This window comes from Nestor notabilis, unplaced genomic scaffold (assembly GCF_000696875.1).
Source record: "Nestor notabilis isolate BGI_N333 unplaced genomic scaffold, ASM69687v1 scaffold972, whole genome shotgun sequence".
Taxonomy (NCBI): domain Eukaryota; kingdom Metazoa; phylum Chordata; class Aves; order Psittaciformes; family Psittacidae; genus Nestor; species Nestor notabilis.
Genome location: NW_009918523.1, coordinates 3,631 through 19,208, shown reverse-complemented (window position 1 = coordinate 19,208; position 15,578 = coordinate 3,631). Strand labels below are relative to the sequence as shown.

The 15,578-nt window shown below is 39.1% G+C and overlaps 1 protein-coding gene across 1 annotated transcript in view; it reads left to right on the top strand.

The window, feature by feature from the left end:
• The window catches only part of TOM1L1 (target of myb1 (chicken)-like 1), a gene marked incomplete at its 5' end in the record, with an annotated part of 22,586 nt that extends 8,166 nt beyond the window's left edge, over positions 1-14,420 (top strand). Inside the window, 12 exons of the mRNA XM_010009739.1 lie at positions 175-324; positions 693-818; positions 2,393-2,488; positions 3,188-3,304; positions 6,685-6,818; positions 9,215-9,275; positions 10,610-10,724; positions 11,572-11,653; positions 12,176-12,236; positions 13,023-13,095; positions 13,353-13,425; positions 14,357-14,420. Of these exons, the coding sequence (XP_010008041.1) occupies positions 175-324; positions 693-818; positions 2,393-2,488; positions 3,188-3,304; positions 6,685-6,818; positions 9,215-9,275; positions 10,610-10,724; positions 11,572-11,653; positions 12,176-12,236; positions 13,023-13,095; positions 13,353-13,425; positions 14,357-14,420 (1,152 nt within the window). The remainder of the gene's footprint in view (positions 1-174; positions 325-692; positions 819-2,392; positions 2,489-3,187; positions 3,305-6,684; positions 6,819-9,214; positions 9,276-10,609; positions 10,725-11,571; positions 11,654-12,175; positions 12,237-13,022; positions 13,096-13,352; positions 13,426-14,356) is intronic.
• Between the last annotated feature and the right edge of the window lie 1,158 nt (positions 14,421-15,578).

Genomic DNA, 15,578 nt, shown 5'->3' with positions numbered 1-15,578 from the left:
TCTTACCCTGTAGTAACCTTATCAAACATTCTAGTGAGATATCTAGCTGGATATAATCTGTTCATATCTATTCCCTCATACCACCTTGGAACACTTTAAACAAAAGGACACAAAAGCAGTCAAGTTGGCTTTTATTCGTAGTATCTGTGTAACTGAAGTTTTTTGTGTGTGCAGCTGCTTGACATGTGTATAGAGAACTGTGGCCCAAGATTCCAGTCTTTGGTTGTGAAGAAAGATTTCTGTAAGGACAAGCTGGTAAAACTACTGAATCCAAGATATAATCTGCCAATTGACATGCAGGAGAAAATCTTGTCCTTCATCATGGTAAGTCTAGAGTAAACAGCATGTTTGTGTCTCTGCTGTGTGGTAAACATCTAGTAATGCAGCCCATTTTTGCAGACTTTATTCTTCCTGCTTCATGCAGAAGTCACACAAAATGGAAAAGAGACAACTGGAAAACTGTCACCGTCCACCTTTGACATTCCCTTTCCAGTCTGTATGTGCTCCCACTGTGGTTGCACTTAACAAGCAGGATGGTGGAGGTTTTGTGGTTCCTGCTGCTTTGAATGGAGCTAGCTGGAGTGGGTGGAGGGCATGACCTGCCTTTAGGACCATGTGTTTTAGAAATGCTTGTCTGACCCACTGACTGTCCATTCCTGTGACTGTTACTGTTCTTGTTTCATCAAAACTAGACGTGGGCCCGAGGTTTCCCAGGAGCTGTGGATGTGAGCGAAGTCAAAGAAGTTTATCTAGAACTGCTGAAGAAAGGAGTGGAGTTTCCATCTTCTGACACCAGCAGAGGGGAACCTAAGGTGGGGGTGCACAAGGATACTTCATTATCCATTGTAAATCAGAAACAGGATGTGTAATTGTATGAGCTCTGTAGACAAAGCAGGTGTGTCTGTTTTGTTTTTATTTAAGTGCTCCAGGGCAGAATATGACCAACCTACTTAAGCATGTGAGGAGGAATCAGTTTCAATTATAACAGCTAAGATAACAACAAAGGAACCTGGCCTATATAATAGTTTATTTCAAACTGCAGATTAGTGGCTATGTTCTCAAAAAGGAAGCATCTCTTGAGACTTTTGAAATGTTTAAAGGGTTTGGGCATGCTGTTTATCTCAAGATGAATGAGAGCTGAGTGCTTCAAACTTGTCAACTTCTGAAGGCCTCAACTAAAAGGAGTAAGATTTTTGTGAAAACACGTACCGTTCAGAATATGAGCATTATTTAGCTTTAAAATTAAGCCAAGAGAGGTAGAAATCTGTAAGAAGAGATTATTGTCTGTATCTCTCCAGCTGTTTGCACAGCCTGTACACAATGAATGTTATTTAAGCATATATCATAGGTAGCATTGTGTAGCATGTGGGACATTAAATATAAGTATGGCTCTAGCACTGGACATCAGCTGAATGTAGATACAGTTCATGCTTTTAAAGCCACTTTTCCAGAATATTTTTTCTAATAAAGTTTTTCACAAGAGTTTTGGGAGGTGTGAAAGCCAATTGCAATTACAGAATTGGATGTCTATAATCAGCGCAGACAGGAATGACTTGGATTTATCCCGAGTTTGATTTGATGATTGGATAGTGGAATGCATAAAAGCTTATGTATTTAAAGGTTGTTTGAACAAGCTGCGTGAAGAACGTTCTCAATAGACAGTAATGTTTTTCTCACTAAGTATGGTACAGATGATACATGTCTACCACATGTATGTGCCAATTCAAATCAGTGGCAAACCTTCTGCTGATCTCGGCAGCACCAGACCTGAACACAGTTTTTACCTCACTCTCTAGGAAGTGAAGGACTCAGATGTGTGTAGTCTCGTGCAGGTGGGGTTTTGGATTTGGGGTTGGGGTTTTTATTGGTTTATAGCAGTTGGTTCAAATGCAGTGCAAGTGAAGCTTTCTGCAGACAAAGCGTTTCAGCTTTTCAATCCATAAGGCCTTTGTAGTTTGATTTCTGCAGAGACCCAGATTTCAGTTCCCAACTTTTCCATTGCTTCCAAGTGTGATCACATTCTAAACTACCCTTTGTCGTAAAATTGCAGTGGCATTCTGAGAAGGACTCTTGGCTGTTAGATGGCTCAAGAGCTAAAGGAGCTAGCCTGTTCATAGCCATTCCCACTTTATCTTGTGGTGGAATTTGCTTCCAAACCCATTTAAAAGATATCTGAATTCCAAACCTCATTTCATTACAAAATAACCATTAGATTTATTCTTGTAAATAGACTTTGCTCAACAAATTCCTTGTGAGCACTGATCATGAGAAAACCAATGCCTAGTTGTCTGGTGTGAAAAGATGTTTTGTAGCTCTGTCATCAGGATGTCTGCTTCAATTCTTTTGTAAACCTGAACTCTGTTCTTTTGTCTTTCTGTAGACTTCATCTAAGCCTTCTACAAAGTCATCACCATCTTCTGCTAATTCTCCAAAACAGCTTTCGCCACCTCTTACCACAGGCCCAACTCTGTTGTTGACTCCTGATCAGGTGCAGTACTGCAGGTTTAGAGGATGGCAGGTCCACTTGAAATGTAGTACTAAGGTGTGATTTAAACAGCCTGGGTGCACAGACCACTGGATGCACTGGAGAATGCACTGGAAGGGACGATCAGTTCAAGTACATAGCTCTATATTGATAGTTTCAGGTTCATTCTCCCGAAGATCTTTTATATGGTGGTGTGCCAAAGCAAACTAGGCAGAAGTGAGTTCAATAAATGACAGGCTGTATCCCAACTGAAAAAGTGGAATCATTTACTCAAGTATGAGAATACCTAATGATGTCTTAACAATGTTGTTATGCAAGTTGATAAAAGTTACTTCAAATATAAGTGAGAAAGCCAAACTTACTTTTGCATAAGGCTTGTGTGAAGAGGCTGTTCCAAAAAGCAGATAGGAAAGAAAAGTTTACCTCAATTCCTGCTTGGCCTGGAAAGAGTAACAATAACATTAGTGAGAGGGATTAACTGCTAGGAAAACGAGTAGCACTGTCAGTCTTGATAGATCTTAGTTTGATTGCACATATAAAAGCTGAGCTAATTCCATTCATTTTCATGGTACGTCACCAGAGTGAAATAATGCTAATGAGGCTCATATTATACCTAATGGGGAAGAAAGCAGGTATAGAGGTAAGAATTATTCTGCTCACTATGCTCACCTATACAATATTCTGTCCTGTTGAACTCAACAGATCGGGAAACTGTACAGTGAACTGGATATAACAAAAATGAATGTGAGAGTCATGTCATCAATACTGAAAGAAAATGTTCCTGGCTCTGAAAATCCAGATGACATGAATCTTTTACAGGTATAAGATAATTCATTGATGGGGTGTATTGGTTTAGTCAAAGTTGATTTTAAAAGATGTTATATCCTTTCTTTTAACATCTGGATTCAGATCGCCAAATGGAAAACAACAACAGGTTTCTATCTCTGGTTTTGTTCAGCTTTCTCTTGTCTTCTTTACCTTCCCTGACATCTACATAGTCAGGAAAGGACAATACAGCTTGCAATGCAAATTTAAGCTCTAGGGAATTCCAAGGGCAAAGGAATTTCATAATGGAGCGTTCTCTGTTAAGCACGTTCTGTCAAACAGCCCGGAGAACATTCCAGTTGAACGTGGTTGCCTTGTGGGAAAATAGATGATGACACAGTCTCTCCCTTGTATCCGTCCTGGAGTTTTTAGTGCTCTCTTTATTATTACCAGTACCTTAAAGGCAGCGAAGAATATGAAGCATTGGTTTTATGTGCGTGACCTCAAAGACTGGGAGCTTGATGTGCTATGGGTGACTCCACGTGCTCTTAAAGTGTAGCCCGAAGGAAGTGTATTGCAACAGTCTAGATTTGGCAGTGAACATGGACATGTTCTTTCTGTGATTTTTTTTCTACTTATTTGTGCTGAATTTTCTATTACAGAAATTAAAAATGCATTATTACTTCAGCATTTCAATGTCAGTGGACATTTTTCTGTTTCATATTGTCTGCAAGAATTTAAAAAGCTTTTATCACATCCTTCTGTTTCTAAACTTGCCTCATACCTATATGAGGAAGCATTTTAGAAACTTTGTCAGCATTAAACATGTTGGAGCGTTGATCTCATTTTTGCAAGCCTTCAGTGTGCTTCTCTTGCACAGTGGAGAACTCTTCCTTTGCAAGGAACCCTTACTGGCTCGCCTGCTTTCAAGGGTGTGCTGTTCAGCTGTGTCCATTTCTGGATTGGTTCACAGCTGGAGGTGAGATATGGTGAGATGGCATTACTGTCTCACATCTTTAGTGACAGGCAGCACTGCTGGTCTGGGGAAACCAGATGCGAAACAGATGCAATCTCTCAGTGGCTTTTGCTCCTCTGGACATTCCTCACGTCTCCAACACTGTCTTGCAGAGATTTGTGGAGCTACAAGTCCAAAGAGGAAGAGCCTGTGAAGCGAGGGTCTGAGGAGAATAGACATTAAACACAGGCAAAACAGCTGTTGCAATAGATTGCAGAGGGCTTGCTTTGCCTACACTAAAGGGCTGAGTGTAGGTTGTTCCAGCAGTGGATGCCACCTAAGCAGCTAATCCATGACTGTTCTGTGCACATTACTTCTGTAGTGAAGTACACCAGAGAGGTTGCCAAGGTGCAGACTGGCCTTAATGATTTAACCCAGCACCAGGTGGGAGAATGCACTGGTTTAATATACTCTGTCCACTCCATGACAAGGCAGGTGTTTCTGGTTGCAAACAGGAAAAGTATGTCTTTGATTTCCTGTCTCATACTGTGGGCCTTCTGCATGTAGGTGCACAGATTAGGGTGCCCACAGTAAACCAGTGGATTCTTATTGACACTCCCAGTAATAAAATTGTTGGCAAAAGTTTGAGGACAGGGTGTGGAGTTCCCATTTGTGGGAGAGTGACTGAAAATTCATTCCTTCTATGTTAATTTCACTGTTGTTGTTTCTGTTCTTTTCCCCTGTGCACTGAGTAGTATTAAAGCATCAAGCATGGCTAGCCTGTTCCTTTAACAGCATTTAATGTTCCCCTTTGTTTGCGGCTCTACTTGGATTAGGCTTTTGTTGTCAGAGAACAAAGTCCTTTATTAAAAAAGCTGCTTGTTTAGGCTTTGAGAGAGCTGGAGACATTAATTTCAGTGATTCTGATTATCTGGAGTCTCAATAAAAACTCTAACAGGGTAAACTTGATCAGTGCAACATATTTTCAGTTCTGCAGCTTCATTAGTGGCCAGGCTCCTCCCTTTCTCCACCCTGTTTTGGACAAGGCAGATCTCGGTTGAAATAATGTGCTGACCAGGAACAATAGTTAAAGAATAGCTAAAGCTCAGTGTCAGCCAGGAAGAGTAACAAGCTTTTGTACTGGGTAGTGAATAGATGTACTTGATGGACATGCAGGAATTTGGGTCCAGATCATCAGCTGGTAAGAATTAGCACAAATTCATTGGAATCACTGGTGATTGTTACTCCAGCTGGTCGTCCACCAGAACAGAAGAGTGCCTGCATCTTTGTGGGTAGGGGCAAAGTGTAGCAAATCCATGCTAGAACAAGTGTCTCAATTTCCTTCTTCGTTGAATATGGATATTTACAAAGGAGCTGGTCTGCCTGTGTAGTGGAGTCATAAGAAATACACTTTTTTTTTTTAATGGTAGTAAAGTCTGGAATTTCAGAGGTTTATATTTAATTACAGACATTAAGCTGAATACATTTTTGTATGGTTTCTCCTGGGATATGAAGATACAATACTGAAAGGTGTAATACTTTAATCCTTCTGCAGATTTGGCAAAGGGGTGCAAAGTTTCTTCTTACATAAATAAAAGCATTTATTTACGTGAAGTATATGGGTTTTGAGGAAAAATAAAATCACTTTGATGATAATACCAGAGCAATTTCTGAATAGCAGTATGCAAATAGAGTAATTTTCTCCCTCTATTTTTTCCTCTTGTCCTGAAGCAGAGCCAGCATTTGCAAATGCACACTGGGGGGCAAAAAATGTTGGCTGAGTTGAAGTTCCTGTTGCTGAAGAATTTGTTTCTTTGAGCATGCAAAATCTGCAGTGGAGAGGAATATAAATTATCTTCTATTTCAATTGGCGATAGGGCAGAATTCTGCTCAGTAAGCTCATAATTCTGTCAGCTGATTCTGCTGGGTTTGTGTTACGTCCTCAAAAAGTGAATAGATTAAGTGCTGCCAAACTTGCCCACTTAAGGGAATAGTTAGAGACTGGTGTCATGGAGCACTTCTATCTGTTTGATTACTATTGTCTTTTCTTCAAGCAGACGTTGAGCAGGATCACATCCATTACATCTCTGTGAAGTATCCTGCTGAGTTTAATCAGCTTCAAACAGGATCGAACAAAATTTGTTCTACATCACCCAGAGGGGTCTTTGTTATTTTGTGATTTGTAATTTAGACTTTAGAGACAGATACATCTTGAGAAAGAAAGGTGGGTCAGGAGGTAGGGATTGGGTAGGAGTGCTGGTTGTGATGATAGGAGTTGTCAACCTGCCTTGCAGAGATCAAAGACATGAAAATTATGCTATTTGCAATGTTTGGTATGTGTGTGGTTTGTGTAAATTAGAGAATGTTACCCAAGAGGCTGCAGTGCTCAAGTGTCTTATCATTCTCCTTCACAACTGACAAACTGGGAGACCACAGTTAGGATTTATACTTGCTTTTTTTCTTTTCCTGCCTTGGGCAGAAACTGTATAAGACCTGTCGGATGATGCAGGAGAGGATCATGGATTTGTTGGTGACGGTGGAGAATGAAGATGTGATAGTTGAGTTAATACAAGTAAATGAAGATCTGAATGATGTCCTCCTGGGACATGAGAGGTAAGAGTAAGTACATAGCCTCTCTCCTCACACTTGGTATCCTCATTGAGTAAGTGCTTTTAATAAACACACATAGTCCCTACATTTAATGTTGATCCTCCACAAGGAGACAGATTTTTACTCTTAAATCCAGGAAAAAAATGTTATTTCAAAAAGAGAAAATTATGTATTTGCCCACTTCCAAACACCTCAGAAATGATTAACAGAGGCAGCTGGAAAACCATTGGAATGGGGTAAAACAACTTAACAGCATAGACAGGAAATCAAATGGAGGCACGCAAACAAAATCATTTGGGAGTTTGACATTCCTTTTTGGTAGTGCACAGTGAATTTGTCATCAGTCTGCTACAAACCCCTTGGTACAGGTGATGGTCCTTATCTCTGCTAAGTGTATATGCTTCCAGGAAAGAATACTTGTTCTCCTTTCTAAACAATTTTGGCAGCTTTACTGCAGAAATTGGCGATGGAGTAGCCTCCTTGCATTCTTAAGAGTTGCTTGCTTTTCTGAGCTGAATTGAAACATGCTGTTCTACTTATTTTACAGCAGAAAATGTTTTTCTTTCACACGTGGAAGCAACAGAGTGCTTTGACATCCTCTATGTTTGTCTGTTACTTCATTGGTAGCATGACTGGATGCCAGCAAAACTGAAATTAATTTTAAACTCAGAATTCCAGTATTATCCCCCAAAATGTTACAAGTACACTCAGAGAGAATATTCTAGTTTAATAGGAATTAGCCTTCCATGTTAAGTAGTTGATCTCCTCCATGGCTAAGATATGCTCTAGAAATCATTACACCCCAAGTGCAATGGTTCGTGATTAAATTTGGCAGATTTAGAGAATTTAGTCACCTTTTCTTTTTAATCCTTTTCTGAACACTGTGCTGAAAATATCACTGATTCTTCTGAGCATCATGACACAAACTTGGGGCCTAATCTTGACAACATTTAGCTTTCATTTATCCTGAAATCTTATGTCTACGGCAGTGTTGGCGTATTTTGCAGTAACTGCCTTGGAAGAATTGTGTGATCACTTCTTGCATTTTAGTAAAGGAAAACCAGAATTCTGTTAAGCTTCTGTAAACCCGTTGAAATCAGGTGTGAGCTTCTGTTTGTGTTACAACTGATGAATACTGGCAAGGCCAAGAACCTCTTCAGCTCTGAATTACAGATTGTGGGTACAATTCAAGAAATTCCTTATGAATGACTCGCGTGGTGACTGAAGCAGCAATTAACTTGCCATAGTGAAACTGAACAGAAAACTACAGCTTTTTAGTAGCATAATGGTATGGTTTATGTGGGATGAGTCTTTCTGGGTGCAGATGCATTGCACTTGAGAGTTGCTAAGTATTAAAATGTATTTGGTTAATGTTTGCTGCAGAAAATTGGTTCTTTGGAACTCCCTCTGCACAATGAAATATGTAAAGGACAAACTGATTTTAACCAGCTGCATCTGTTTCATACTATGTGTATTGTTTGAAGACAAGTCATGCTGCATTCTCTGTTTCCCATTATTAATGCGGAGTCCAAATTAAATCCGGAGCAATCACCGTTGTGCAATGAACTGGCCGCATGGATGTAACTATGACTCCCGCTAATGGCTCCAGCAACTTCGCGGTTCAGCTTGTATTTCAGATCAATACTTTGTGTTCTGCAGCTGGAAAGTTGCTTGGGTTTTTTCACTTCTGTTCCTCCCTGCATAGTACTGTCTATGTGGGCCTCCCCAGTATGATAACCCTGAATAGTCAATGTAGTTGTATAGACAGTCTCACGGCCGTACCAGTTAGGGTTCTTACTTCTGAAATGGGCTGACCTTATGGATGGTGAATATCATTTGACTGGGTCTCCTCTGGCCCCACTGTAGCACTGTTCTGATTCATGATACATAAATATCTCTGCAAGTGGATTTTTTTTCCTTTTTTTACAAATTATTTCAAATGCCTGAAATAATGAGCAGGCTGTGTACCAGAATAGGCATGTGGTTTGTCCAGTGTGGGGACCTCTGAGGACGGAAGGCTGCCTGGGACTCAGTTGGAAATGTGTTCTGGTCAGAAGGAGCCAGATTTGGCACAGTGGGTGTTCATAGATAGTACCCTGGTATGAACAGAGGCAAACCTTATTGTCAGCTGTGCCGTGATTTTGTTTTGGAAGAAAGAGAAGGCTGTCTCCAAAAGTAAGCCCAAGAACAAGCTAATTGGTATTAGTAAGTGAACAGAGGACCAGAGCTCTGGGGAAGAGTCTAGTGCAGAGACAAGTGCATCAGAGAAAAGCACCCCTAGTGCTTGTTTGGTGCCTCTGGAGATGGGTAATCAAACTTTGACTGTAACTGGTTTCATAGTCTTACGAATGACAGCACAGAAACGCAAGAATGAACATTTGACTCTGCAACTTCAACAGGTTCTCCCGAAACAGAGTTCGTTTTTTGGAGAATCAGAGGATACAACGTGAGCGCGCAGAGGTGGGTAATTACAGATGAACTAGTGAACTGCAGGGCTGTAAATACTCCTTTTTCTATTCACTGTGAAAAATAGACTTTAGATATGTGGAGAACTTTCTTCTGTAGTTGAAGTAGACTTGTAGAAGTCTAACTTGTAGAATTTCATGCAAATTCTTTTAAGTAAGTGAAGTAGCAAATCATGTCAAATATAAGATGGAAGCTTGGTTAGGAAAAATGAGGGAGAGATCTATTCAAATGCTGGTTTAGTACCTCTACAGCTCAGCACTACAATCTGCCATCTACAAAATGAGGGACTATCATGTTTCTTTTCATTTGTTCTCGGTTAAGCATTTATAGACTGAAATACTATTACACTTTCAGAAGTCACTATTACTGATGGGTTTTCTCCCGAGTCAAAGCTTTTTCTGAATTGTGAATAATGGCTTGTAGCAAATCTTTAAAGACTATCCTTTATTGATTGCTAATTATGGTTGTTAATTATATTGCTCAGAGTAGTTTTGCACATGTTTCAGTTTCTGCTAAGCCATAATGTGTAGTCATTTAGGACTCAATATGAAAATGACTGCATGCTGAATGCTGAAATACAGCTGACAATTAAAAAAAAGGTAGAAGACTATCTTGTTTTCCTTGAAAAGCCACTATAACTACATTCTGGTTATGTAGGTGGATGGTTTTGCTTGATGGATGCTCTGTTGGATTAGTTAATAGTCCAAATGGTGCAGTCTGTACATTTTCATATTATTCAGGAGTCCCCAAGTTTAACATGTATCATCTTTATTTTTAATCTGGTGTGACCAATCCAGTCAGATTCAAGCATGTGGGTTTACTAAAGTCTTTGCTTGGCTACGTTTTTAATTCTAACACACTCAAATGGGAAACAAAGGGAACCCTTTTCTATGTCCTAGGAAACGTGATTTTGAACTTTCCCTATCCAAATCCATGTACCACACCTCAGTAACACAAATAAAAGGTGTGAAAATGGTAGTACAGGATCAATCAGAAGATCGATATGAAACCTGTGTCTAAACAAGCTCATGATTACTTTTTAGAATTGAGTCCATTCTGTTTCCTACTTCAGAATTGTTTTCTTTTGAAATAGCAACCTTGCTGAAACTGATCTTTTCTGGAAAGCATTTTTTGTTTCACTAAGCTATCTTTCACACACGAAGTCCTGGTATTCTCTTACACCTAAAATCATAATATTTTGATTTTAAAAGTTTATGTTCTCTAGAAAAAAAACCCACAATTTTAAACTACACAAGTTCCTCTAAGCAAAAAAAATCAAACAAACAAAAAAACCCAAACAAAAACTTTATTCCTTTTCAAATGTTAAGCTGTACAGGAAACAACCATCTGCTCCCTCAAGTGATCTACTTGACCTCTCCTTGGATTTGCCATCTGCTGTGTCTGCAGTGGTGCTAATTGACTCTGCAGCATCTCCTTCAGGCCGTAGTAAGTGATGCACATTTCCCCTGCAGTCTGGTTTCCTAAAGCTTCACCAGCAGTGGAGCAATCAAGAAGTTCCTTGTAAGAAAGAAAACAAAGATACTCCTTGACTCTGAGGCTGCTCCTTAAATCTCCTTAAAAGGAGAACTGATGGGAGTACATGGGGAAAAAATGTAAGGTAGTATAATGTTGCCTGTAGTTTATTTACAGTGGAAGCAGTAATCTTACCCCCATTACATAAATTGGCACAGTAGAACATGCTCTGTTTTCTGTTACAGTGAAGCCTGTAAAACAGTCTGGTCATTGCTTGTTCTGTAGGCTTGGAGAAAAGAAATAGAGATGTCCTAAGGTTTTTCAGGAGACACTTGGTGTTAAAAACAGTTCACTTCAGAAAGGCACTCATCTCCTCTAACTTTAGACTTCTTTCACAGTTAGAGGAGTGAGTAAAGACCCTAAGTTTAGTACCCTGAGTGACTGTTTGCAGAAGCCCCTCCTTTATTCACTCTAGAGGAGTCTATATACTGAAGTTAAAGGTGTGAATGTCCCTCCAGGAATAAATGCCTATAATTCTATTTTAATCTTTTAGAGACAGTGAAAGAAGCTTTAAGTGATACCTACAATGTACAGCACTACTGAAGTTGTTCTGACATTTTAAGGAGATAAATATATTGCATCTGAAACCTCCTCTTAGTTATTAAAATTTTGCCTTTCATGTTATAAGCAGCAATTTGTTTCAGACTCTTTATATGCCTTCCAAACAAAACTTTGCCCTTTCAATGTTCATAGTACAAGCAACTAACATTTGCTTAATAATGTTTAAGTGATCGTTAATTATCACTTTGAATTTCAGATGGCATATCTGCACACCCTGAAGACAAAACCAGGCACCATCCATCAATTTATCCACAGCTAGATTTAGCTCAGCAATTCCCGTGAGTAATCTCTTACCAAGAAATGGTAATAGACAACAGATCTTCAGAGGTATTAGTACTCTGCAATTCATCTAATGAGTTTATAGAAAGCCCTGAGAACACAGATTTACTACTTTTAAGCATTAGTTCATTAAAACAAGTGAAAACTACCTGTGTGCCAGACATTGCTTAACATGCTTAAAAATACACCTGCAGCACTGTTTAGTCATAGACATGAATTTATCTCAACAGTCAAAACATTCTTGAGATATCTATGACTTTGTGCTTGAGTGTTGCTAATGCTGCAGTGAAAGGGATAAACAGATAAATTGTACAGGTGAGTAAGAATAGTTCTAGATAAGAGAGATGTCCTCATAGTTCCTTGACTTCAATGTGAATGGGACCTTAGCCCACCTGCCCATTCTGCTCTCGGTTGTGACATAAGGTAAAGACAGACCAGCTAAAAAACAACGTAACAATCAGAATATACAGTTTTGGTAGTTTCTTAGTTACAATACAATGTGTTGTATTACTCTCTCCTAGATTTGCAACTGAAGCAGAAAAAAATAGTGTAAGTGACCCAGCCGGACACATATACAGCAATGTGAGTAGTGCTCATGTTCAGAATAATCATTCTCTGCTGGCAACTGTCATAATGAAAACTGTTAGGGTTTACCCTGACTGCTGTCCAAGTGGGATACAAAAGTCTCTTCTGCGGCCCTTCTCTACCAGTGAAGACTCTGTATTTGGTGACCAGGCCCACTTTCCACTCTTGATACCACAGATGCTAATATGGAAGTATATTTTCTTGGGTCCAGCATAATTGCAGGGGAGTTTGCAGAAAGCAGTTCCTCTGTTATTTGAGTTTAATCTGTTGCTGTGTGAAGCAAGCTGAGATCTCCTCCTGCTGCCATTATGGTACTCTGGTGTATTTCCTCTCCCAAATATGATATTAAAAAAACAAAACCCAAAATGAATATGAATAAAAAGAAAAATATGAAGGAGCTTTGAAGTAATGTTAGGAATTTGAATACTGTCCTGTGGTAGACAGCATAAAATACAAAAGATAAAAAGCAGTTCCCAAGCACACATGTATATTCTGTATTTTAAACCACAAGTAAAAGCAGACACCTGTATTGTGAATACTGTGGTCTTTGTGTAGTGTCACAAATTACACAGAAGTACATTATACAAATGTGCTGTAGATAACACTAAAAAGATGTTTTGACGTTTGTGTGGAGAATTAAGATTAATTAGATTGATTACTGTTGGCCTTAGAATTTACCTGCTATAGTCAGAGTCCAGTGATAAGTCAGCAGGTATAGAAGTTAAGTCAAACCAGTTTTCACAGAAGAGTCTCTTAATGTGGTCTTTTGCTTGATGTCTTTAGCTGTCGACTGTCTTAAGCCCAGTGCCTCTGAATCCAGGACAAACTACACCATCAAATGGACTGTCAGCAGCAGGTAACACATACTGCAGACCACCTAACTTCCACGGAGATATGTTTTTCTTGTTAGAACTCAAGGGCTCTAGATAATGGCTGTTAAAGACTAGGTACGACAACAAGCATTGATGAAATCCCATATTACCTGTGTATAAGCAACTAGATTCATAAGAGATCATCTACTTCTTTCAGGAAGATACACAAAAGTAACATGCAGTAAGCATGCTTTTCATTTACATTTAAATCTGGGTTTATCTGCCTGTCTTTATTCTTCAGCTGCATCAAAGAACAAGGCACAGTCACCTCATTACTATGAGATAATGGAATTTGATCCCTTGGCTCCTACTGAGTAAGTAACTTTTACAATAGGTAATATACAGTTGTCTTAGGTGCCAAAGGCAAGAAGGCTTTTTCTTCTGAGTGAGAAAACAGATCATGCTATTTAGGCTGAGTTAGGTGGCCAACTGGATTGCTAATGTGAATGAGAGTGGCTGTGTTTTGTATGTTTTCTTCTAATATTTCTGGCATGACCAATTAAGGTATAAGCTCCTATATGTTCATTCAACAGCATCTGTAAAAATGGGGGATGATGCTGAGTCAAATATGGTCTCCTAAAATCCTATCTGGTGGTGTGAAAAGGTGAATAAAACAAGGTAAGGTTCCTGGTGGAGGAAACTAATTGATGCTTCAGAACAGGTAGATCTGGAGCACAATAACCAAAGTAATTCCTGTTCACAGCAATCATGATTTTTAAGAATGATGTTCTACTGCATATCAAGGAAAGCCTTAATTTAAGTATATGCTACAAAAGGGAATGGATGCTAGGACTTGCGAGAGAGCAAAATAGATAGAAAACTAATAGAAAACTAAGCAGATGGCAGAACTCTCCTTTTGTACCAGTAAAGTGTAAAACATTTGAGCCATCTACACAAAACTTATTCTTGAGGAACCATTGAATTCTGAGGTAGAAAAATCTCATCAAAGATCTCTTTTTTTAATTGCACACCACATGGTGTGTTTGCCATTTGCATTTTGCACTCCTGTTCCCAAATTTATTTCATCAAAAGTGGCCATGTCCAGAGGTATCTCATCAAAACCAGGTATCATCACAGACACCAGAGGATTTGCTCCTTGTTTCCATAGAAACCTGGGCATCCTGCAGCTGGTGCTGCTCCATTAGGCAAACACTACACACTCTTGGCAGCTCATGGTTTTGTTGGTGCACTTTGTCAAGGTGAAACAAATGTGATGTTGGAGTCACCCTGTTCCTCTTCTTTCAGAGCTATTTATGAAGAAATTGATGATGTGCTGAAGGCGGAAGCTAAAAAGAACACAGAATGCTGAAGGTGAAGTCTTTTGCTGAATACAGGTTATTCTCTGATGCTGTCCCTGTTGCAGTGCTTCCTGTAACATAGAAGTGAATAACAGAACAGGTTTTGTGTTTTGACATAGTATTCCAATACTTGTTTATTGAGCTGTGTGGAAGATGAAGAGTTACTTAGTTCTACACCTTGACCTCAACGTTCAACTGTGTGTTCTTCAAGGTGACACGCATGATTTATTTTTCAAGCATTTTGGGGGCCTTTCAAATATGATTTCCAAATACACCTGTGTATCAGGTAACACTTGACATCTGTCACAAACAAAAAGGATGTTATGTTTACAGAATCTGTGAACCCAGTTTCTGTTTTGGCCTCATTGCTTCTGTATTAATCTCGGTAAAAGTTTAAAGGGGGTTTTGGTATGTAGGATTCTCTTGATAGATGTCTGAAGACATGCAGTGTTACTCTCCTACATTCGTATTCTGAATACAGATTTTGTTTTCTTCCTACAAGCCTTCATAGGAACGTGAGCTGGGACTTGAGGTGCTGTCATCCATGATTAGCAGAACAGAAACCCCCCTGCTTGTTCTATTGTTGTTGTTACTCTTATTTACTCAGTAAATATTGGAGGGGGAATCAGTAATTTCTTTCAATGTTCCTGCCCTGCAGAGGTGGATCTGGTGAAGGAAAAAATAGTCATCTACAATGCAGATGAGCAGTGGTTATCTGTTTAATCAAACTGTGTAACCCTGTTAATAACAATTACCTTAATAATTAAAGTGCCTTATCTATTTTAATGCTGAATGTAACGTGCACTTTAACAGGTATAGTTCTCTGAATTTATAATTGATATAAAGTTTGAGAACTTATTGATGTTCATAGCTGATAAGCTGGGGGGGGTGTGAAATACTGTATTTTACATGTTCACTATGTTAACTGTTTTAAGTTCTCAGTTGGTTCTGCAACTTTGTAGCATAACATTCCAAATAAAAGCAAATGCTTACTGGGAAGTTAACCCCATCATGTCTGAGTTTTTACATGTGTATCCCACAAAATACCAAATGTAGATAGTATGGAAGTATTTTAATTATTATTTTTCTTGTATTATCTGCAATGGTCTGGACAGCAGCCTCAGAAAACTGCTGAGAAATGGGATTTGAAGTGGATCAGTTTTTCCCTA